The sequence below is a fragment of the Peromyscus leucopus genome, chromosome 4 (assembly GCF_004664715.2).
Source record: "Peromyscus leucopus breed LL Stock chromosome 4, UCI_PerLeu_2.1, whole genome shotgun sequence".
Classification (NCBI taxonomy): domain Eukaryota; kingdom Metazoa; phylum Chordata; class Mammalia; order Rodentia; family Cricetidae; genus Peromyscus; species Peromyscus leucopus.
In genome coordinates this window covers 124116376-124138999 of record NC_051066.1, presented here as the reverse complement: position 1 = coordinate 124138999, position 22624 = coordinate 124116376, and the positions used below count along the sequence as shown (strand labels likewise).

Below are 22624 nucleotides of genomic sequence, written 5' to 3'. Positions count from 1 at the left end.
ATGAAACAGGCAGCTTACTTTACATGGCGGCTTCCTGTTTTCTGTATGCTGGGAACCTCTGCTCTGCAGCAGGGATACCTGGAGGTATCTGGACACTTTTTGCACTTTGAGACAAAATTCACTGTTGCCCAACTTGTGGTTCACATATATGCAGCGTGTCCCTCTCACCCTTCCTCCATCCTCAGTGGCTCAGTGCTGGATCCCTAGCATTCTGAGAACTCTTACGACCTCCTGTCTTCCTCGCTGCACCTTGGTGATGCAGGAGACTGAAGTCCCAACATCCCTTGTCACTCTCTTGGGCTCTAAGAACAGGCTACCTCCTCCTGCCTCTTGAGGAATACTGTCCACTAGCTCAGAACCTACAGAAGTGTTCAGCTCTGCCTTCACAGAGGGGCACCAGGTGCTTCAGAACTCATCTTCTGCGTTGGTCCAGATGAGTTAGAGGAAGGGCAGCACTCACAACTCCAGGTGCTGATCTGGATTCCAGGTTGTACAATCTCTGTTCTATTTGCCTGGTGCTCTGGGCCTGTCACAGTCAACCTGGACACAATTCACAAGAACAGAGAGTGTGTTGCCTTTCCAATCATCATTGTGCCTCTGCTGGATGGAGAAATCAAGTGATCCTGGTACCTGGCTCTGTTATTCTTCAGAGTCTCAGGGGGTAAGAGGAGGCTGCAAAGCTTTTGAAGAAATGAAGATTCCTGGGCTGTACCTGGACACACCAGTCTGTTCCCCAGGATCCTGGAGGGTCATTGAGCACATAGGTTTCTAATTTATCCAGTTGGTCCTAATGGCTTTGAAGAAGGAAAATACCTGCTGTATTTCCCAGCCTCCCAGCCTGTCATGACTGAGAAAATGAGTAGCATTTTTGGAAATATGTATATTCTGGTAGTGTCACTTTAGAATAAGTGTGAAGGGAATAATCATTTCTCATGCTTCCTGGCCTACAAATAGTGATCTATCCTAAGCAGCATGGCACTTCAAAATGAAAAATAAGAGAAGCAGAGGACTGAATTACCAAAGGAAAAGCACTCCAGCTTTCCTCTGAGAATCATGGGATGTGACAGAGTTGGATGTCTTGTTAGAAATTTAAGTTCAAGTGCAGCTGACTCTCTGATCACACACACTGCTGAGTCCTGGAAGTGCCTCTCCATCTCTGGCAGTTCCTCACCGCATTGGGTGATTTTAGGACTTGTTGTGATTGGTACAGGACTGGTAACACCAAGGCTTTCATGGCTATACAGGGCTGCTGGAGAACCAACCGTTTTTGTTGAAGGCAACATTTTGGGGAAGGCTGAGTGTGTGATAAAAGCTGCAGGGACCATGGGACAATGCCTCACCAGAGATGTAAAAACAAAGGAGATGATAGGCAGCTGATATATCTCTGCTATGGGGCAATTTTTGGTGAATTACGAGTTTGCAGGTTATGGGGAAGGAGAGATAACTCAGTGGCTAAGAGTGCACACCATTCTTGCAGAGGACCTGAGTGTGGCAGCTCACAACTGCAAGCAACTCTAGCTCCTGGGAGATCTGATATTTTCTTCTGGCCTATGAGAGCACATGTATGTACTCACCCCCTCCCCACACAAGTACAAATAATTTTTTTAAAGAGTATACAGATTAATTGATAAAAATGGCCATAGTTGGACCGCCTTTTATTCACATCTCATGCAATTTGACTTTGCAACTCGCCCTATACAGAGATAGAATCTATGTCTTTCCCTCTTGAATTAGGGCTGATCTTGTGCTTCACTCTGGCCAACAGATTGTGGCTGAGATGCTGAAGGCCAGAGCAAGCCTAGGCCTCCAAAGTCCTTGCATGTCATTTGCTCTCCCAGAATCCAGCTTCCGACAGTGACAGGTGTCTGAGTAAGCTTGAAGAGGATTAGAGACCTCAGCTAGCAGAGCCATTCTCTTCAATAGGGACTACTGACTGACAACAACAGACAGAGAAGTCACTGGGTAAGAAGAAACCCCACAGAACGAGCTTCCTTTTCATGGTATGCTTTTCCTATACCTGTCGGTCGTATCACATACTGTAGCATTAACCTTTGCAGTTCAAGACGTGACAGCAAAGTTGTTTTCCCCTTTCCTGCTTTCACTGGTGGCAGAATGGTCTTACCATATGTCCTAGCTATGCTATGCACCATATTGCTACGATGAAGCACCAGGACCAAAGGCAAGTTGGGAGGCAAGGGTTTATTTCACTCACAGTTCCATATAACATTTCATCATCAAAAGCAGTGAGGGCAGGAACTCAAGTAGGTCAGGAACATGGAAGCAGGAGCTGATGCAGAGGCCATGGAAGGATGCTGCTTACTGGCATTTTCATCATGGCTTTCTCAGCCTGCTTTTCTTACAAAATCCAGGACCACCATCCCATGGATGGCTGCTGTGGGACAGTCTGTATGTTAAATTGCTCTGATTGGTCAATAAATAAAACACTGATTGGCCAGTGGCCAGGCAGGAAGTAGGTGGGACAGGGAGAGAGGAGAATGCTGGGAAGCAGAAGGTGGAGGCAGAGAGACACTGCCAGCCACCGCCATGACCAGCAGCATGTGAAGATGCCGGTAAGCCACAAGCCACGTGGCAAGGTATGGATTTATGGAAATGGATTAATTTAAGCTATAAGAACAGTTTGCAAGAAGCCTGCCATGGCCATACAGTTTGTAAGCAATATAAGTCTCTGTGTTTACTTGGTTGGGTCTGAGCGGCTGTGGGACTGGCGGGTGACAAAGATTTGTCCTGACTGTGGGCAAGGCAAGAAAACTCAAGCTACAGATGGCCCTACCCACAATGGACTGGGCCTTTCCCCAATCAAAAACTAATTAAGAAAATGACCTACAGGCTTGCCTATAGCTTGATCTTATGGAGGCATTTTCTTAATTGAGGTTCCCTCTTCTCAGATGACTTTTTTGTGTCATGATGACATATAACAGTCTGCACACCAAAGTTCTTAGTAGCCACACATGAGTTTTCCATTTCCTTTTTAAGTAGAGAGCACTGGTCTCACTGACAGGACACATCCCTGGCTTCCCTTTGGAGCATCTGAACTGCAGGTGCTCTTCATTTGAGCTGCGGGGCCATTAGTAATGAAGATGAAGTTTACTGTGATTTCCCAATGGTCCATCTGATAACTGAGAAGCACTAGAAGATGGGGAGAATCTACTTCTAAGGCATAGGTAGAGGAGATAGAATGGGAAGGCTCTGCTGAGAATTTTATGTTTTTTGATTTTATATGGTGTTCAGTTTAAAAAGTATGAACTACTTCTGGAACTTTCAATCTAATTGTGTTGGTTTACTGTTGACCATGGGTACCTGAAACTGCAGAAAGACTAACTGGGTCAGCTACAATAGGAAGATGTTTCTTGCTGGAATGAAAACTGGCATGTGATAGGAAGGCTGCATATTGGGAAATGACAATTGGCCTCTAGGTGCTCAGTGTGATTCTGACTGATGCTGAGTAAAAAGATTGGCCACAGTCCTGCAACCTTAGGAGCCAAGTTCCACCCACAGTCAGAGGGAGGAGCTTAGCAGAGGACCCTGAGCCTCAATGTAGATAACTGTCCCTATTGACCCATTTGCTTTAGTCTGAGGACATCTTGAGTAAATTACTCTGACAAGTGGTACCTGGGCACTTGGCACATGGAAACTGTGAGAGAGTAATTGTGTAACCCTTGGCCTTCTTAGTTTGTGATTGTTTCTTACACAGCACAATAAAATAAATATATTATCTAAAGCAAATTGTCAAAATATGAGAACCTGAGAGAATCTCTGAACATTCTGAAACTTTTCAGTAAATTTGAAATTCGCTTAAAATAAGATATCACAAAAATAAAGCACATATAGGACTCACAATGTGTCATATGTTGTTAGTAGTATTTTTAAAGAATTTATTTTTGTTACCTTTAATTATGTGTATACATGTAGATGTGTGTGGGTATGTGACCATGAATACAGATGCCCTTGCAGTTCAGAAGAAGGTATCAGATACCTGGAGCTGGAGTAACAGATGGTTGTGAACTGGCCAACATGGGTGCTGGGAACTGAACCTGGGTTCTCTGCAAGAACAGTATACACTCTTAACTCTTTGCCCGTCTCACTAGACACAACAGTATTTAAAACATATTAATGTATCCAAGTTCTAAAAAATAAACAACCCCTTCTCCCCATGACTTATTTTGCAGATAAGGAAACTGAGGCACAGCAATTTCATGTTATATGTGTGAGATTACTAACCTAGCCAACCACAGATCTGAGCTTGGGTTCAGACTTGATCCTATTTGACACTGACCCGGGGTGACTCAGTACTAAAGGGCTGCAACCCTAGTTGGAAGACGCAGTGTATGTGATTGGGTAGGACTCCTCAGATGCTGGAACCCATAGGAAATCAGGTTTGCTTTATTCTACTATTATTTGTCAAGTGTCTGTAGTCACAGTGTGACTATCACAGCAGAAAACACTTAGAACACTGGACTCCAAAACAGTAGTTTAACCGGCTCCCTATTGGTGATTTTATATATTAACACATAAACTCATATTATGGAACTGATCCTATCTACTTCAAATTCTTATGCTTCCATGCTCTAGCAAGCTACCAAATTTCAAGTTGTCCAAAAATTTTCTCAGAAGGCATAAAAAATTGGGCACTTAATATGGAACAGAGTCTGAAGAACAGAAAAGATTAAAGCATGAGCTTTTGTATGCTGAACCAGAATCAGTCAAAAATATAGTCCCTATCTTTTACTATGTTGATTCTGTACATTTGTCATACCTTGGGATCTGGAAGAAGTCAACTGAACTCTGTTGTAAAGCCTTGCCTCCTTGAGATCTGTCTGACCTCAGTTAGGCAAATGGTGAGTAATTCAAAGTATTTTTGAATGAAAGTGTCAGTTTAAGATCCTCAGTGTAAAACATACCTACAAAGCCTATTTGCAAAGTAAATTTACTCTGGATTCTTGATACCTATGAAAGTTTTTTCTATGATATTTATTTAAAATTACAACAGTTTACATTAGAAACAAGCTCAAACAATTAAGGTAAAAGATAAATAACTGCATACAGTTTAATTTTACAAAATGCAAACATACATCTTTCATTGTTCCATTATCTGAGTATTAAGCGCCACATAATTGCACAAGGCGTTTTCAAATGTCTTAAAGGCTCTAAAATTACAGAGTTGACTTTTGTGAAATAGTCTTTATTTTCCTCTATTCTTATACAAATAATTGACCACACAGATTAAATTTAAATCAGAACTGGGTACATCCTCTGTAGAGCTCCTTGATTCTTGTACCTGAAAGTTGGCAGCTAATGACAGCTAGTAGAGCTCCCGTGGGTCCCCAGGGGACACAAGATGGGGGTGATAAGCTTCAAGGATTTCAGGTGTTTCAGTTCGAAGGGTCCTTCAAGTCCTCTGGGACTGGGGTAATATTCCAATCCCAATTTGTGTGAGAAAATGCCAATTCTAACTCCACCTGGTTGACTATAGTAACATCTCCTTTTCATCCTCAGGAATGAAAGAGGGTGGGATGATAGTTGGTGAAACTCTGGGTGCTGCATCACTCTGATCTGCTGTCACTCTGGGGGAAGGCAGGAACCCCATTGCCTTCATCAGTGCCAGCTCTGCATCATGGGAGTGAGGCAGAAGAAGCAAAATGAGAGTCTTTTCCTTCCTCATCTTAGAGCAAGAAATTACTGATCACTGCCCAGGGGACGCTGGCTTGGAGTTTTTCTTTCATTAAAAAGCCACTCATTTTTGCTAATAAATCACATGGCATGGGTGTAGGAAAAGAAACCAGCTCAGATGAAATGCCCTCCACTGAAGAGTTAACAGTTAGTCATTATTAAGACACATTGGAACAATCGGAAGTGACTGTAATGCTTAGTGGCCAGAGAGTGTTTTCACAGTGTGTTCAACTTTGGGAAAGTCCGTCTGGGTTCTCAGAATGCCTTCTGAAACATTATCCCTCTTGCCCTGTCTGTAGTTCCGGGTTTGCTAATTATGATGCTGATTATTACTTGTGTGATTTCAGGGTCAGGGGAGAATAAGGTTGATTGTTAAGGTGCTGAGAACCTGAGGATGAAGACTGGAGAAGAGTTCCTCTCACACAGCATCAAGACCTCTTGACATACCATGGTGAGGCCACCTGGGCCCTGTTATTGGATACCTTAGAGGTGGGGACGGCAGCTGCCTACTGAGGGGACAGCCCTGCTGGGATGACCCGGAAAAGTATCTGATTTCACCATTGTTCCTCCTGGGCCTGCCATGAAGCCAAGCATTGTGGAAGTTTCTATTGAATGAGATAATAAAACCGGCTTAAACAGTTTTGTTGTTGTTGGGATCATTCTAGGCAAGTTAAACAATAGAGCAAAGCATTTCCAGGTGGCTTCAAAATAATCCAAATGTGTCACAAATATCTAATTTCTATGCCCAGAATTAAACATGCAGATACAAACAGGAAGGGGTCCCTACATTTGAGGACCATAGAGAGACATAAAGAACCAACTACCGTGGCTGAGGGAATGGGCTTAGTCAGTAAAGTGCTTGCCACAAAACATGAGGTCATGAGCACAATGCCCAGAACTCACACAGAAAGACAGACGCAGTGGGGATCATTTGTTATTCCATCTCTGGAGAGGCAGAGAAAGGCAGCTCGCTGGGCAGGCAATATGGCCTATGTGGCAAGGGCCAATTCATTGCAAGATCCTGTTTTTAAAAGCAGATAGTTCCTAGAAGTTGTCCTCTGACCTCCATACATGTGCCCAAATGCACATGTATACACACACACACACACACACACACACACACACACACACACACACCACTTATACAACACACACACACACACACACACACACACACAAGTACTGCAGGCAGTGTGGTGTAGCTACCATATTAGTGAGACAGACTTCAGTCTAAGTCCTAGCGCCACGCATAAAGGTTTTGTGACTTTTTGTGACTTCAGGAAAATTATTAATAATGTCTCATGCCCAGGGCTAACAACAATGTGAACTTCCAGGTTATTTGAGGATTAAATATGTTAAGTGTTAAAAGCACTTGGAAGGCTGCCCAGCACACGGTACCCCTTCAGTGAATGATGGCTGTCATTGCTGTTTAACAGCTGTGCAACCTGGAGCAGGTGAAACCTGCCAAGTGTGTTTACAGAGGTGAAGGATGAGTACAGTCATAGAATGATTCAGTGACCGCTGTGCCAGCAGCTCTTGTTTTATTGTTTTCCTGCACCACAAGGGCTGGGTCCCCATTACAGTTCCCTCTTCAATTATGAGGACACTAAAATTAAAAGCCTTAAGCTGGGTTATCACTCAGCTACTCAGAACCAAAGCCTTGTGTTGTGCCAGAAGCCCAAGACAGAACACCTGGGCCAACATCTGCCATGAGTGGGGCTCAGCAGGTGTCTCCAGGGTCCTCTTGAGCCAATCTGTGCTTCCATTCCCCCACTGCTGTTGCTGGAGGGTTTCTCTCCAGGTTCCCCAAGCCCCGCAGTCCCACAATCCACGTATAAAATAATCACTCAGACGCTTATATTATTTATAAACTGTATGACCGTGGCAGGCTTCTTGCTAACTGTTCTTTTATCTTAAATTAACCCAATTTTATAAATCTATACCTTGCCACGTGGCTGGTGGCTTACCAGAGTCTCTACATGCTGCTTGTCCTGGCGGTGGCTGCAGTGTCTCTCCCCTCAGCCTTCCGCTTCCCAGAATTCTCCTCTCTCCTTGTCCCACCTACTTCCTGCCTGGTCACTGGCCATCAGTGTTTTATTTATATAGAATGATATCCACAGCACACTGCTATCTGCTCAGTTGATTAGAGCTCCATGCCATCATTACTGGAAAACCCTTGAAAATATGGAGAGGGACATCATTCTGCCCTCATGGCTGAAAGCTCTCAGGTACAATGTGCAGCCCTAAGCTCTCCATGAAATCAAGTAGGCAAGAGTTTTACATGAAAGCGCCCCCTAGCCTCACTCTGCTTCTTCTCATGCTCCCCACACCACAGCCCACGCCTGTCCTATCCATTGCCACTCTAACTCTCTAACAAGTCCTTGATACACTACTACACCCAAACTCTAAGTGTAGGGTCTGATACTCAGAGAGCCTGAAGTGAGACTACCTGGGGATACCTCCATCGAAGATCTCAGATGAGTATACAGTCCTTGCTTTGTTCATCAAAATCAAATATAAGGTGCTGTCCCTGGGACAGAGGGCTGACCTAAAAGGCTGGGGATCTTTAAGGCTAGCTTGGTTTCAGTTCTTTCTTCCCAAGTCATAAGTATTTGTCATACACTGAGTCACATGCTTGCTAGGGTTTGCACAATTTGCTCTGTTGCAGAGCTCCTAGAGGACGGCTATGTACTGAACACCAACTCATCCACTTACTGCCATAACTCTGACAACTAACATCACTACTTATGGTGTCCTCAGATAAGCCTTAGAAGTGGTCGTTGCTGGGCTAGGAGGCAGATCTTAGTCCTCATCTTAGTCTCAGCTGTGTGCCTATGACCTTCTGGGTCTATAAACTTTTGAATACACAGTCCTGGCACCCATCCCAGATGTACCAGTCAGATTCCCAACAACAGTTTTGAAAACCCTGTGGTTTTTTTACTCATCAACATTTGAGAATTAGGATAAGACATTATGGGCTCTCAAGTGATGCTCTAGCTGATGTTTTGAACAGGATGAAACTATGTGAAGTATAAATATGTGTGTGGCTGATGCTTGGTGTCATTGTTAATTGACCAAAGTATCTCATGGAATGTGTGCACAGGGGTAGAATTTGGGAACAAAATCTACTTCCAAAGGAAGCCATCCAGTGTTTCCCTTAGTGACTTTTGCAAGGGGCCTGTCACCAAGTGCCAAAGCAACTTTTGTGCAAACTGCATTCAGGCCATCGACCCTTGCTGGCCACAGAACAGCTGCATTTTGATGAACACACTCCAGTCCCAGGTACAGATAATGTGTCATCTCCTACCACCCTCCTAGAGTGTGTCCTGGTGGAGAAACATGAGCAATGGACTCGGAATCCAAACTCAGGTTGCTATTAGTGCTCTTGCTATGGGTTACTTTTACTGTTCCCTAGGATTCTGGTGCAATCTCTGACTGCTCCCTTATCAATCCTCTTTCCTGCTCTGTTATGAACTACTGTCTTCTGTAACAGGACAAATGCTCAAACTGGACACAGCTACCTACCAACTACCACTGGTTGGGAGAGCATAGACTACGCTCAGGTCCCTGGAAGGCCTTGGGAGAAACCTGTGGGTCCAATAAAGTCAAGTCTCTTAGGTTTGCTGAAGCCAGGGAGAACGTGACCTTAAGAGGCTTAGTGATGTCTTAGAATGAGGACCTAGGAAGCTTATGCCATAAGGGCTTTGGGTTAGTGGGCACAGTAATGAGGTTAAGGAGGAAGCACCATTCCTGTCTGATTAGCTCTTGCCTGATCCAGAGTTTTATCTTACAAGAGTAGATGCTTACTTACTTAACTGCTTACTAGCAATTCTTTTTTTTATTATTATTTAAAAAATGTTACTCATTTTACATACCAACCACAGACCCCCCTCTCATCCCTTCTCTTGCTCCCCCTCAGCCTATCCCTCACCACCATCCCCTCCTCCAAAATGGTAGGAGCTCCCATAGGGAGTCAGCAAAGCCTGGTACATTCAGTTAAGAAAGGACCAAACCTCTCTCCCCTGTGTCAAGGCTGAGCAAGATGTCCCACCATAGGTAATAGTTGGGCTCCAAAAAGCTAGCTCATACACCAGGGATAGATCCTGAACCCACTGCCCCTCAGATAGATTAAGCTACACAATTGTCTCCCATATGCAAAGGGCCTAGTCTGGTCCCATGCAGGTTCCTACATGCTTGGTTCAGTTGTCTCTGTAGATTTCCCCATCATGATCTTAACCCCTCCTTGCTCATATAATCCCTCTTCCCTCTCTTCAACTGGACTCTTGGAGCTCGGCCTGGTGCTTGGCTATGGATCTCTGCATCTGCTTTCATCGGTTACTGGCTGAAGGTTCTATGATGACAGTTAGGGTATTCACCAATCTGATTACTGGGGTAGGCCAGTTCAGCACCTTCTCCACTATTGCTAGCTTACTATCAATTCTGAGTGTGCAGCCACGTTTGTCTGTGGCCTGGATTATGCAGCACTATAGAATGCACGGTCTGGGACCAAACCCATGGTAAACACTCAGCAACTTTAAACTTCATTAGTCTCATCTTGACAGAGCCCAGAATGCCTTATTTCTGTGAATTTCCCCTATCATGGTATAAGGACAGAACAATGACTCCCAGGCATTTGTGCTAAGTCACGGAGACCCAGAGGAAGAAAGATGCCTCCACAATGTGTACAAATCATGGCACTGATCCACATCCTTACCCAGTGCTGCTGACATAGATCCCTTGCTTCTTGAAGCATATGAAGCCCTGGAGGAAAAATGTAGGTGCTTCATTAACTCCTGTTCTCTCTATATACTGTATAGGGAATAGGGGCTAAAAACTAACCAGCACTTGTTGGTGTGTTGGTGTGTTCATGTTCGTGTGTGTGTGTGTGTGTGTGTGTGTGTGTGCATGTGTGCATACATGCATACATGCATGCATGAGAGAGGGGGAGAGAGGGGAGAGAGAGGGAGAGAGAGAGAGAGAGAGAGAGAGAGAGAGAGAGAGAGAGAGAGAGAGAGAGAGAGAGAGATCCTAGGAGCAAACCTGCATGCGGGAGCTGAGTGAAGGTGGTTGATCTAGGAGGTGGTCTCATGATGCAGGAGTTGGAGGAGAGGAGGCAGGAAGCCATGCAGTATAGGCTACAGAAGCCTTCATGAGGAGAGGAAGCCAGCAGCATCCTATTCTCAGAGCATTTCCACTTGCAAGCAAATGAAAGCAACAGGGAGCGTGCCCTTCAAACAGAGTAACTTGAAGAAAGATCTTTCCTGACAAAGGAATACAGTTAGATACCATGCACTCCTCTCTTCCCAGCCAAGCTTTGGAAGCTGTTCTGGAAGGCTGAGCCCTAGATCCCATTGCCAATCTCTATGCTCTTGATTCAGGTGTCAGACCTTAGGTAAGGCTTTCAAGTTCTTACACATAGAGTCAAAAGTGATAGAAGGGGAACACCCACAGTAACCAGTCCTCTATTCCTCATCAGCAGGAGTGGGATGGGCTATGGGCAGCACTGGCTTCTCTCTACTAAGGGTCCTCAGAAGGTGAAAAGGGTACAAGCCCCTGGCTGTGTGAACTCACCACAGCTGGGGTGAGGCACACCCAATCTGGGATGTGTGATAGTCTGTGGTTTACTCTCTTTTTTCCTCTCCCAACTGGGCTTTTCAAAAGTATTAGTAATTCTCTGCTGTCCCAAAAGTAGGTTCTATAACTATGACAAGCCACAATGATAGTTACCACTGTTACTAAGAAATTGCTAGCAACAAAGGAAGGCTTTTCACATTTGGAAAATGGGCAAGATACCTGCTTTTTTTTCTGTGAAGGGTGGATCAGCCTGACTTCACCTGGGCTCTGAAGACTACGCTCCTTCTTTTAAGGGGGAAAAAAAGAGTATTAGGCAACCCCTGTGGGAAAGATGTGCAGATTTGTTTAAAAATAGTCTTTTGTTTTAGTGGACAGAATTCAGCTTGGTCACCATCTTTCATTGTTAGAATGAGAACTTGGAGACACTGGCATTCATAGGTACCAAAGAAAATTACTGTGGATGTCAGTAAACAAAATTACCAAGGCAGGAGTAAAGCCAATGGATTATAACACAGTATATGAAAAAGGTTTGAGTTAAAGAGAGACTTTTTTTTTTTTGATGGTTGAAAAAGTCAGCGGACTCTTTATTGCTACTGGGGTGTAGGGCTCAGGAGCTCTTGGTGGGATGGGTTCATTTCCTCTTTACTACCACAGGCTTCTGGCTTCGCAGGATGGCACTGGCCCTGCGGATGGCAGCCATGTGCAGATCGGGGCGGTACTTGTTCTTTTGGATCATGTGCCTGATGCTGCTGAGGGTGGCCCGTGCATTCTTGTTGATGGTGGTCCTCACATAAGAAGTGGCTGGTTTTCGCTGACCCGATCTGCGTTTCATGACCACCACGACCCCTTTGCTGTCGACCGTGGGCTCCACTCCCACAGTCTTGCGGTGAATCAGCCTGTTGTAGCGGAAGAAGTTGCAGGCCTTCAGATTATTGGGTTCAGTGCTGTATGTCTGCTTATTCCTCTTGATGAGGAAACTGGAGCAGTTCCAAATGACCATCCATTGCAGATGTGCAGACATGGTGGCGGCTCCTCTCCCTGTGGCGGCCGGAGACAGAAAGAAGAAACAGGGACTTCTTGTCAGACTCCATCTATCTATGATCTATCCATTTATCTATCTATCTACCTATCCTCCATCTTAAAAACAGTTATCATTATTATTTTTGTAGTGCTGGAGACCAAACCAAGGAGTTCATCGGTGTTAGCCAAGTACTCTACCAGTGAGCTACTTCTATAACTTCTGGTATAATCTCATTCAGTCAGAAAAATAAAGCAACTGGAAAACTCATACAAAGTGTAAAATCTCAGGACTATGGTGTTCAAACTCATTGGTTGTTGATGGCTGCACCTTTCTCAAACCTCCTGGACCACACACAGGATCAGAAGCAGGAGTAGAGCCAGAACTTTCTTCTTGTCATGATTTATTGCTTGCTTATGCTCATTTCTTTTAAGCTTTTCAAAGCAGCAGTACTTGTTTCCAGTAGAGGGATGTTAAGAGGGTTGGTGCTCACAACTCATGGGAGAGAATGTGACCACATGGCCATAAGAACCTGGTACCTACATGTGCTGACAAATAACATTATCTGTATGCACCATCTCCTGCCTGGCTGGCAGTGAACTCCAGGTGGGAAGGCATATTGAAGGGGTTCTGTGAGCCTCTAAGGTTACTGAAGTCTCAGCACCTGGGGTCATTTCAATATGGCCCACATCTGTCTTTGTGACAAGGAGAGTTGTCATGGATAACAGTCTCCACCATGAGTATGGGACTGGAATGGAGTGGAATTGGTATATATTATACAGCCAGAGGCTGGCACATCCCAGTATCTTGCTTTCACAGTATATATGATCACTGTGGTTACTTTCTGTATGTTGATGCTGCTTTAGTTTTGGATCCCAGCTTTCATCCTTTCACATACTCCACCAGCTTCCAAAGAAGACAAATGGCCTTGAAGCATTAGGCTTGGAGCACTCAGGACAGTGTTGCTCTCTAATAAGACAATCTCTTTTTAGTCAGTAGACATCCAAAGTAAGCTCTGAAAATCTAATTGGTTGGCTACATTAATGTGAAAAACGTTTACCCACAGCTACAGAATATGGGATAATCCACAGATCTGCAGGTGTCTGGCTAAGGTCCTGAATGTCTCCTTTTCTATAGCAATTCTTGGAGATCTTCCTGCAAGTGACAAGGGGTAGGGGCAGGCCACCGCAGCACAGCCTCCAAGCAGCTGTTGCATAGTTTCTCTCTCTGCCAGCATTCACATTGTTCTCAGGGTTTCTTTCTGATCAAAAGCCTTTGTGCTTTTTTGTTTTTAAATTTAGAAAGAGTTGGATCCCTGGCTGGCTGTTATAAAGATGTTACAAGCTAATGCTGAGATGCAGCAACAACATCAAAAAGAAGGCTGAGAAGCATTGTATAGAAAGACCTGAAGAAATCCAGGTGGCGTATGTACAGCCGGTGAATTTCTTAACTCATTCCAACTCAGTGCAGATTGGCAGAGACTCTGACCAAGGGGAGGAGAGGGGCACAGGCAAAAACGGCCCAGGGGGAGGGAGGGAGGGTTGGAGGGAAGAAGAGAGGGAAGGAGCAAGAGAGAAGGAGGGAGGGAGAGAGAGGGAGGGAGGGAGAGGGAGGACCTGCAGTCATCTAAAGGTTGACTGAGTCAAGTGTTTTGTTTATAAAATCATCCTTCCCTGGCTTTCCATTGTTTACTTGCAGATGACGTTAATTTTCAAAGATGTTATCCTTTTTTGTAAGGGTGATTCATGCCCCTTTGTTTGAGAATGGGATGCCACATGAAAGTAGAACAAAGGAGAAAATCGGAACTCATGTTTTATCTGAAGTCACTCCAGAGTCCTGTGTACATAATGCTCCCATTCTACTAGAACAAAATGTGTCGTTGCAAATGCCTTTGTTTCTTTTCACTTAATAGTTTAATGTAATCATCACATGCTGTTGCAATTCTTTTGTAAGCATCACTCACAATTTTACCTGTGTTTTTTTGACTAATGTCAGTTTCCCCCATTCTTCTACACAGAAACATTTGCAGTGTTTTAGGATGCTCTTACTTTCCACACTGACTCTTTTACTCTTGACCACAGTCATGTAGCTATACACCATGAAGAAACTCACATTCCAGATGCATGTGGCCACCAATTCACTATAACAAGCCACCCTGCCTTTTTATTCACTTATTATTTGGCTATAGCCACACATATTTTCTAATTCTCAATGTCAAGTGTGACTTTCATGGAAATAAATACCAAAGGATTAATCCTTGAATTTGCTGCCCTAGGTCAGACCATTCTCTTTGGACACAAGTTGAGAAGTTCTCACTGGTGAATTTCAGTGGAAAGGGGAAACCCACCCCCAACTCTGTGGGAATGGTAAGGGGCCTGGGCAGGAAACAGATAGGACCTGGGGGAAGTAAGTCCCTTGCATTACCAACTGTAGAAGGTGTGACCCACAGCCATTCTCTTCCTGCATCCCGGAAGCACCTACCTGGAAGTAAAGTCCTGAGAAAGAACACTGGAGAGAAAAAAAGCATCTAGTTCCTGTGGAGGTGACAGGATGACTGAGAAGACTCCAAAGGTCTATGCTGTGTGCTTCTCTAACTATTAAGAAGTGCCATTAGGAAGGAGGGAAAGGTGCTGGGTGGCCAGAAAGTGACAGACGCACACAGAAGCTACCATGATTCTGTGTTGGCTAAAGAAAATCCCAATCTCTCTGCTCTTTTGCCTTCCTTTGTTTTCTGCAGTTATCCAGCCAGGCACACACTCTTATTTGTCTCTACCTGGAGAAGGCAAGCCACACATATTCAGAGAGTTTAGTGGACTGGATGGATGCATGACTTACACAGATTTACCATTTCTTAAGTCTCCTCCTATGAGGTGAGCAGGATTCTCTACATGTGCTCTCTGCCTCCCTGCCCTCTAGTCTCTGGCCCTGGCCCTGTGCCGTGCTGGACTAGTGCGATGCAAAGAACACATATGATACCTGCTGTGTTTAAACTGATGGTTTAAGGAGAATCCTGGGAACATATTCTTCCTCGAATCCAGGAACAAATGTTACAGAGAGTACAGCCGCAGCCCCACACAAGAAATGCGAGTTTGCTGCTGTAAGGCTACTGAGTTTTGCAATTCTTTTTGTTACTGAAGAAAATCTGACTAGTAGAGTGGATGGTGAAGACCCTGTAGGTGAACAAGGCTTTTCTCCCTTAGAAGCAAAGTCTGCAGAGACTGGCTGTAGTCACAGTTCTTACTGACTTTTGTGAATAGCTAGGCAGCAGTGAGGGAACCGTTACTATCTAAGAATCAGTGGCTCTTCTAGGAATTAAATATCTGTTTCCCACCTTAACTCCACCTCTACATTCCAACTAACGGCACAAGAAGAAAAGATGAAACGTAACTTATTAAAGACGTGAGAGCTGAGATGGGAAATCAGAGGTAGAGACTCCGCAGAAGTAAATGATAATACATGTTACTTAAAATCGGCCTCGACCCAGCCTGTTCACTGTGTGCAAAATACCCCAACAGGTCACAGAAGAAGGTCACAAAAATCATCATCACTCAATACACAGTCTCTCTGTGTTCAAAAGATGTGCGGGGAGAAGACAGATGCCTCACCCACAGTGGGCAACACAAGCGACAAGGGCAGAGGTCAAAAGTTATTTGTGTTTGTCAGTGTGCTTCGGGAGGCTGTGCACACTGGCCTGAAACAAAACTCTAAAGGTCAGTTTTGTCTGCTCTTCTGGCTCCCAGCTTGCACCTGCCTTTATGACCCTCTGTGTACAAAGAATGGGGCAAGAGGCCTTTGAAAAAACTAATACTAAACAGGCCATTTCCTGCAGTAAAATGAAGCCCAGGCCAAGGTTTTGTTAAATTCATACTGAAGAAAGGGTATTCTTCATAAATCTGGTTCGAAAACATAACCACTTTTTTTCTTCCCTCCAGAATTCCCCATAAGTTTAATTTTTAGGAAGCTTGTGTACAAGACACCCAAATTATCTGTAGTGACACTTTGGGTGGAATCAGTGGTCCAGATCGCATTTCTCTCTGCAGAAAATTTGAGTGATTTTTATCAGCAGAACTAAATAACTGAAGAACTAAGACCAGCACAGAAGCCCCTTGCCTCAACTGAGGATTTCACCCTCTGTGTCTCTGGGGCACATCCTAGTCTTGGCACCAAGGGTTTGAAAACCACTGCAGGGGAGATGGAGCTGTGCCAGCATCTCACCAGAGCTTGTCACCAGCTAAATGAGGATGGCCATCAAGACTCCATTGGACTATTGGGAGGATTTGGCAAGACGACTCATAAAAATATGCAGTAGGATGTTTGACACAGTTGTCTCCAAGGCCGTGGTTGTTCCTTAGCTCTGCCTGAGGAAAATATTGCATGTTTTAGGTCACATGTAGGATGCGTGTATCAGAGGAACAGGAAGGTGACTGAAAGGAAACATGGATATGTTGCATAGTATAAAGTCATTACACACTGGGCTAATTTTCCACCACTATAGCAAAATGTCTTGAATAAAATGAGGCTTACTCTGCTTTTGTGCAGTCTGGAGGTTCCACTCCAAACATCAAATCTCCCCCTTGCTCTGGGCCTGCAGTGAGGTGGCACGTGACAAAAAAGAAACCTCACTCACAGACAGGCAACAGAAGGCAAAGAGAGGGAGGTCCCGGGGTGGGTCCCACAATGCACTCTGAGGGTACACCCCCAACCGTGTAGTAGCCTCTCACAAGGCCCGACCTCAGCACACCAGGCTGGGTACAAGGCGCCACCTCAGGGCCACAAGCAGGGTTTGGAGTCTTAAACCTATGAGCCTCCGAGGAACATTGACAGATCCAAATGACCGCACACGGATCTTCCGAAGGGCATGAGGAAATCCTGGTGTTGTGTGGAGTAACACTCAGATATCCAGTGCCATCATTTGTGTGTCACCAGGACTGGTACAAAGCAGTACCCCAGCAGGGACTCAGCAGCATCAGACGGGGGGGGGGGCACACAGGTGACACACCAACTTCAAATTCACATTCTGTGTCTGCATTCACATTTACCAACTGCTCTTCAATATGTTCACTCATGTGGCAAAAATAACAGAAAGGTGGCACAGTAAGTCTTTCTAGAACTTTCTGAGAACCTATTTAAAACTTACAGTGTTGGCAAAATTATTTACAACATGACAGGGTGTTTCTGGGCACACTTCAGTGTCACATCCTTTACTCAAGGATCTCAAACTAAACACTGCTTTGGAAAGGGCCGTGGTTCCTTCTAAGGAAAGAGTTATGATCGTTGCTCTGAACCTGTCAGCTGGTTCTGGGTAGCCTGTGCTGGGTAAGAGGATGTGTTTGCTTTTAGAAACAGGGGTGGGAGGAGGGGAGCTGCTTTTGGAAGTCTCATGAGTAACCACATGTCTTAGGGCCACAGCACCTCTTATAAGGAAAACATTTAACTGGGTTGGCTTGCTTAAAGTTTCAGAGATTCAGTCTGTTATCATCATGGCAGGAGCACGGCGACATGCAGGCAGATGTGATGCTGGAGCTGAGAGTGCTACATCTTTCAAGCAACAGGAAGTCAACTGAGACACTAGGCAGTATCCTGAGCACCGAAAGCCTCAAATCTCACCCCACAGTGACACACTTCCTCCAATAAGGCCATATCCACTCCAACAAAGCCACACCTCCTAATAATGCTATTCCCTAAGAGCGTATGGGCGCCAATTACATTCAAACTACCATGCCACAGTTCCACCATCACATGAGAGCAGCAGTCAGAGAAAATGCCAAGTGATGGGGTAAGAAGAAAGGACAAGATCCACCTGGTTCTCTTCAGACCCTTTTGCAGGAGAAACAAAGCCCTTTCTAAGAAAGGATTCATTTTGATATTCTCAAGTCAAGAGTCTGATGTTTGGAAGACATGCTGAAATCCATTTCGTACTCTTTCTATGCACAGAAAAATTAATGAACTGCCCCTACACATTAAGGACACCAGGAAATGGAAGTGCTGTGTTTTCTATTGCGTTCACACTAGGTGGAGATTGCAGACCAGGCATTCCTAAGCTTATCCGGTATTTGAAAGTTGAATCCCAGCATTTAAACACACAGATATTTCACAGAGTGACACCTGCTTCTGTTGAAAATGAAATGGCAGAATGAGCTCCACCTCTTCGAGGCTGCCCGTTCTGTCAGGAGTAGGTATTACAGGTCTCTAATTCCTCAGCTCCACTTGATTGAAATACTTGGTCCATTCTGCAAATCTGAGTTGCAGGATCTCATGAAACACACGTGATAGGGAATGATCCCGAGAGACAGGGAGGGGCTTGACATGGGGTGCTGAGTGGAGGTTCCCTAGGCAGTTTCCAATGCTTGGTAGTGGAGCTAAAGTTGAAGTGAACACACGGAAGGGTCCTGTTAGAAAGTGACAGCTATGTCTCACGTCTAAGCCACACAGAGAAATGTCTTAACCTGAGCTTGGGAGCGCTTTTTAGTGGTGAACTCTCACTTGCTACAGATCTATGTAGATTTCTTCATAGCTCAGTTATTAGGTTGTTTTTCCTAGGGTTTTCTCCATCTTGTATAAATCATAAAATTTGTTGACCTAAATTTTTCTTAGTTCTGTTTTCTACTCTTTTTTTTTTTTTAAATTTCACTGAAATTAATAAAATGTGAAGACTCCTGTATCTGGCTTTACATATCTGCACCTGGTTCATCTCTTCTTTTTCTCGTGGTCAATTTAATTTCAAGTCTTTCCAACTTCATTATCATTTTTAATAACTCTCAATTTGATTGACTTTTCTTTCCCATTTTTCTCTTCATTTTATTTAATCTATTTACTCTTTATTATCTGCCTTTTCCTAGCTTTGAGTCTAATTGTTTGTTTGTTTTTTTCTGGATTTTTAAAATGTAAAGCTATCATTGATTTGAGCCATTCTTTACTTTTAGTGTATCTTTCTGTAGCTATCTGTTTCCAAATAAGAACCACTTGTTATACAGCCCTTACACTTGGCATGTTTTATAATGTCTTCATTTCTCTTTATATATCTTTATATTTCCATGGATTTTTATTCTGTGACCCATTGTTGTTTAAATACATCATTAAATTTTAGACATTTGTGAAGTGTTCAGTTTTCTTTATGCTCTAATTTTCTAATTTTATTCAACTGGCAGTAGAAGAAAAATGGTATGCTTTCAATATTTTCATGTTTATTAAGATCTATTTTATAGCCTAACACAGAGTCTATTACAAAGAAAACTATATTTGCATTGGGTTTTATGTTCTGCTGCTGCTTGGTGCAGTTTGGGGTATAAGCCAATTTGTCTCTATTGTTCAAAACTTCTGTTCACTGTTGAAAGTAAGAGACTGACATGTTATATTCTAGATTGTTTGTGTCATTAAAACTGTTTGCTTCATACAGTTTGGAGCTCTAGATTTTGACAAATACATGTTCATAAATGTTATTCCTTTTTGAAGTAGTGACATTTTTATCATTACACAGTGTCTTTTTTTTTAATCTCATACAACAGATTTTGCCAGTACACTTTGTCAAATAATAGTATAGTCACCCTAGACTCTTTTAGTGACTACATAGCAGTCTTTCCCCATCCTTTCACTTTCAACCATAGTTGCTGCTAAAATGGATATCTAATAGGTAACATATAACTTGATCTCCTGTTTACTTTTTTTAAACCCAGTTTTTATCTTTTGATTGGAAGTTTAACACATGTATGTTTGTCTTAGTCCATTTTTTTTTCTTGCTGTAATAGTAGAAAATATCAAAGACTGGGTATTTACTTTATACAGTTCAGGAGACTTGAAGTTCAATGTTGGGGGAGGTGGCCATACTTGATGAAGGTCTGCTTGCTTCATTATTTCATGGCAGAAAATGAAAGGGCAAGAGACTATGCGCAAATGAGAGAGCAAGACAGGTAAGATGTGCTCCTCAACCTCTTTTACAGACAGGATCAATCCACTCATAAGGATCATAAACAGCTCCCCTAAGGCTCAACTTATAATGCACTTGCACTGGGGAGTGATTTTTCAGATCATATGCTTTGGAAGACACACTCAAGCTACATGTCATATATGTTACTTACTGATTAAGAAGAGTTATTTTTGGCATCAAATGGACATTCCCTCCATGTCTTTGTTCCAGTCCATATCAACAGAGGAGATAGAAGAGATAGCACCCATCTTTCTTTGCGAAGTCACCAGCCTAGAAGTGATACCATAATTTGCATTTCCATCCTCCTGGCTAGAGCAAATCCCTATGCTCATCTGTTGTCTGATTAATTTTGGACATATGTAAAGAAATGTCCACTTATCCTAGACAGGAAGGGCACCAACAAACTGAAGAATTCTTTCCAAATACAGCTTGGTGAACCAGTGAGTTTATTAGGGTTTCTTACAGAAGCATGGGTGACTTAAAGGCAACAATTCCACCAGGAAGTCCAACCCTCAGCCGAGCTTAGTGATGGTCATCACTGGAGAGTACCTAGCCTAGTCAAATTTCATCTCCTATCTACTGTGTCACCCTTCAAGACCACCTGCAGCTAAGACAGGAGGAAGTTGTGACTGAAATCTCATGTGAGGGTCTGTAGGCATCTTCCTCTTTCTGGGTTCTCCCAGTGTCCAGCCATTCACCAGAAGAGCTTACAGATCTCAAGGAAATGTACATACTTATTGATTTATTATATAATAAAGTAAGGTTACAATAAAGAATACAGAAGAATAGCCAGATAAAAAGTAGATGGGTGAGGTAGAAAAAGACCCAAGCACAGAAACTTCTGTCTCTGTGGAGTTGGGTGTGTCATGGATATAGTCTTCTAGAAATTTTTATGGAGACTCCAGTATAAAGGCATGATTGATTATTAACTCTCTCTCTCTCTCTCTCTCTCTCTCTCTCTCTCTCTCTCTCTCTCTCTCTCTCCAGCTCCTCTCTCCTTCATGGAGAGTGGGGGATGGAACAGAGTCTTCTAAGATTCTAATTATAGCTTGGTCTTTCTGGTGAACCCTCTCTACCCAGGAGTCCACCGAGGCTTTCGTTAGAACAAAAGGCTCCTATCAACTAGGAAATACCAAGGGACTTTGGAGCTCATGTGTTAGGCACTGGGGTGAGTAACCTCAGCACCCTAGAGCCTGAGGCTGAAGGATCCTAAGTTTAGGTAACTCTGTGTCAGAGGAGGGCATGGGGAGGGAGGAAAGGCAGGAGGCAATGAAAGACAGAAGACAGACGAAGGAAGAAAGATAGGGCAGAAATTTGAAACAAAAGATACTGTTAGCAACCCTGTTGCTTAGGAAATTGCTGGAGTCTTTAGTAGCTTGGTATCTTAGTTTCACACTGATTATCACACATCTTATATTGTTAAACTTTTCCAGGTTTCAGTGGCTGAGTGAGGTGAGAAAATGTGTGTTTAGTACACTAAGAATTCTCCCTAACTGAAGCTATTGGGTTACCAACTGAAATGTGTATATTTCATAATGAAGGCCTCTTTCCTCCATTGCTGCCTCCACTATCCCCAAGGCTATAGACAGCACACAACCAGTGCTGAGGCTTCAGGGTCTACTGAGAAGAGACCCCAGCCCTGAGCCTTGCTGAGTGCCTGTGCCCCAAACACTGCTAGAATGTGGTCACTAATATTGCTTATTGCAACAAAGGAACACAGTTTAGGTTGCCCTTCCAATTAATGACTCTGAGACTTAAGGTGTGTTTCTTAGACCTGGAGGATCATGGGATTTTTTTTTTTTTTTTTGGAAATGCAGAATTTTAACCTCATTTCAGACCTACTGAGCCGTCATCTCATTTTCACAATATCTGCTTGCTTAAATGTGATAAACATTGATTTTAGTGTTTACTGAAGTAACTGAGGTGCTCTTAGCTGGAGAGTAGGCTGCAGACATGAGTTTCCAAAAGCTAACTTTCTCATTTGGTAATGAGTTTCTAGATGGGGTCACTCAAGTTTACAAACCAACCCAGGCAAAGATTAAAACTCTGGACTACTACTTACACTTGGGCTGAGGGTGGTGAACATGCGTGAGGCTCCGGGTTCCATCTCCAGCATCATAGACGAGCATAGGACAACAAAATTACCTGTGTTTGCCTGGATATGGTAGGGTTGCTGCTGATTCATTGGAAAGAAGTAATCAAAAACAACTTCCTCTGGTTTAATCATTGGTGACAGAATAGGTGGAGGTCTCAGTTGAGAAATGTTCAGGGCCCTAGGTCAAATTTCAAAACTCTGTTGGGGAATTTTTCTGATAGCCTGGCTAAGAAATACAGCACGAGAGAAAAGAAATGAATGGGAGGCCCAACTCTAAAATCTGTACCTGTCTCACCAGGCCTGTGATTCCAGGCTAAGATCTACC

At 43.7% G+C, this 22624-nt stretch overlaps 1 protein-coding gene across 2 annotated transcripts; it reads right to left on the bottom strand.

The window, feature by feature from the left end:
- Positions 1 to 11808: 11808 nt before the first annotated feature.
- LOC114701681 (60S ribosomal protein L28-like) lies at positions 11809 to 22405 on the bottom strand. Of its 2 annotated transcripts, none has more exons than XM_037205269.1 (2): positions 22267 to 22405; positions 11809 to 12300 (listed from the first exon to the last, which is right to left on the bottom strand). In XM_037205269.1, exons 1-2 carry the CDS (start codon positions 22331 to 22333, stop codon positions 11894 to 11896), a joined length of 474 nt encoding a protein of 157 aa, XP_037061164.1. In that variant the 5' UTR covers positions 22334 to 22405; the 3' UTR covers positions 11809 to 11893. The 2 variants fall into 2 exon arrangements, 1 of the variants encoding a protein (XP_037061164.1); XR_005091417.1 differs by lacking the exon at positions 11809 to 12300 and adding an exon at positions 20321 to 20474 and having other exon boundaries at positions 22267 to 22354.
- Positions 22406 to 22624: the final 219 nt, after the last annotated feature.

What these genes read in the sequence shown, in the direction of transcription:
- LOC114701681 (XM_037205269.1), bottom strand. Translation starts at nt 22,333, where the DNA reads ATGCTCGTCTATGATGCTGGAGATGGAACCCGGAGCCTCACGCATGTT. An exon ending in TCACCACCCTCAGCCCAAGT is followed by an intron (nt 12,301 to 22,266) that starts GTAAGTAGTAGT and finishes CGGCCGCCACAG; the next exon opens with GGAGAGGAGCCGCCACCATG.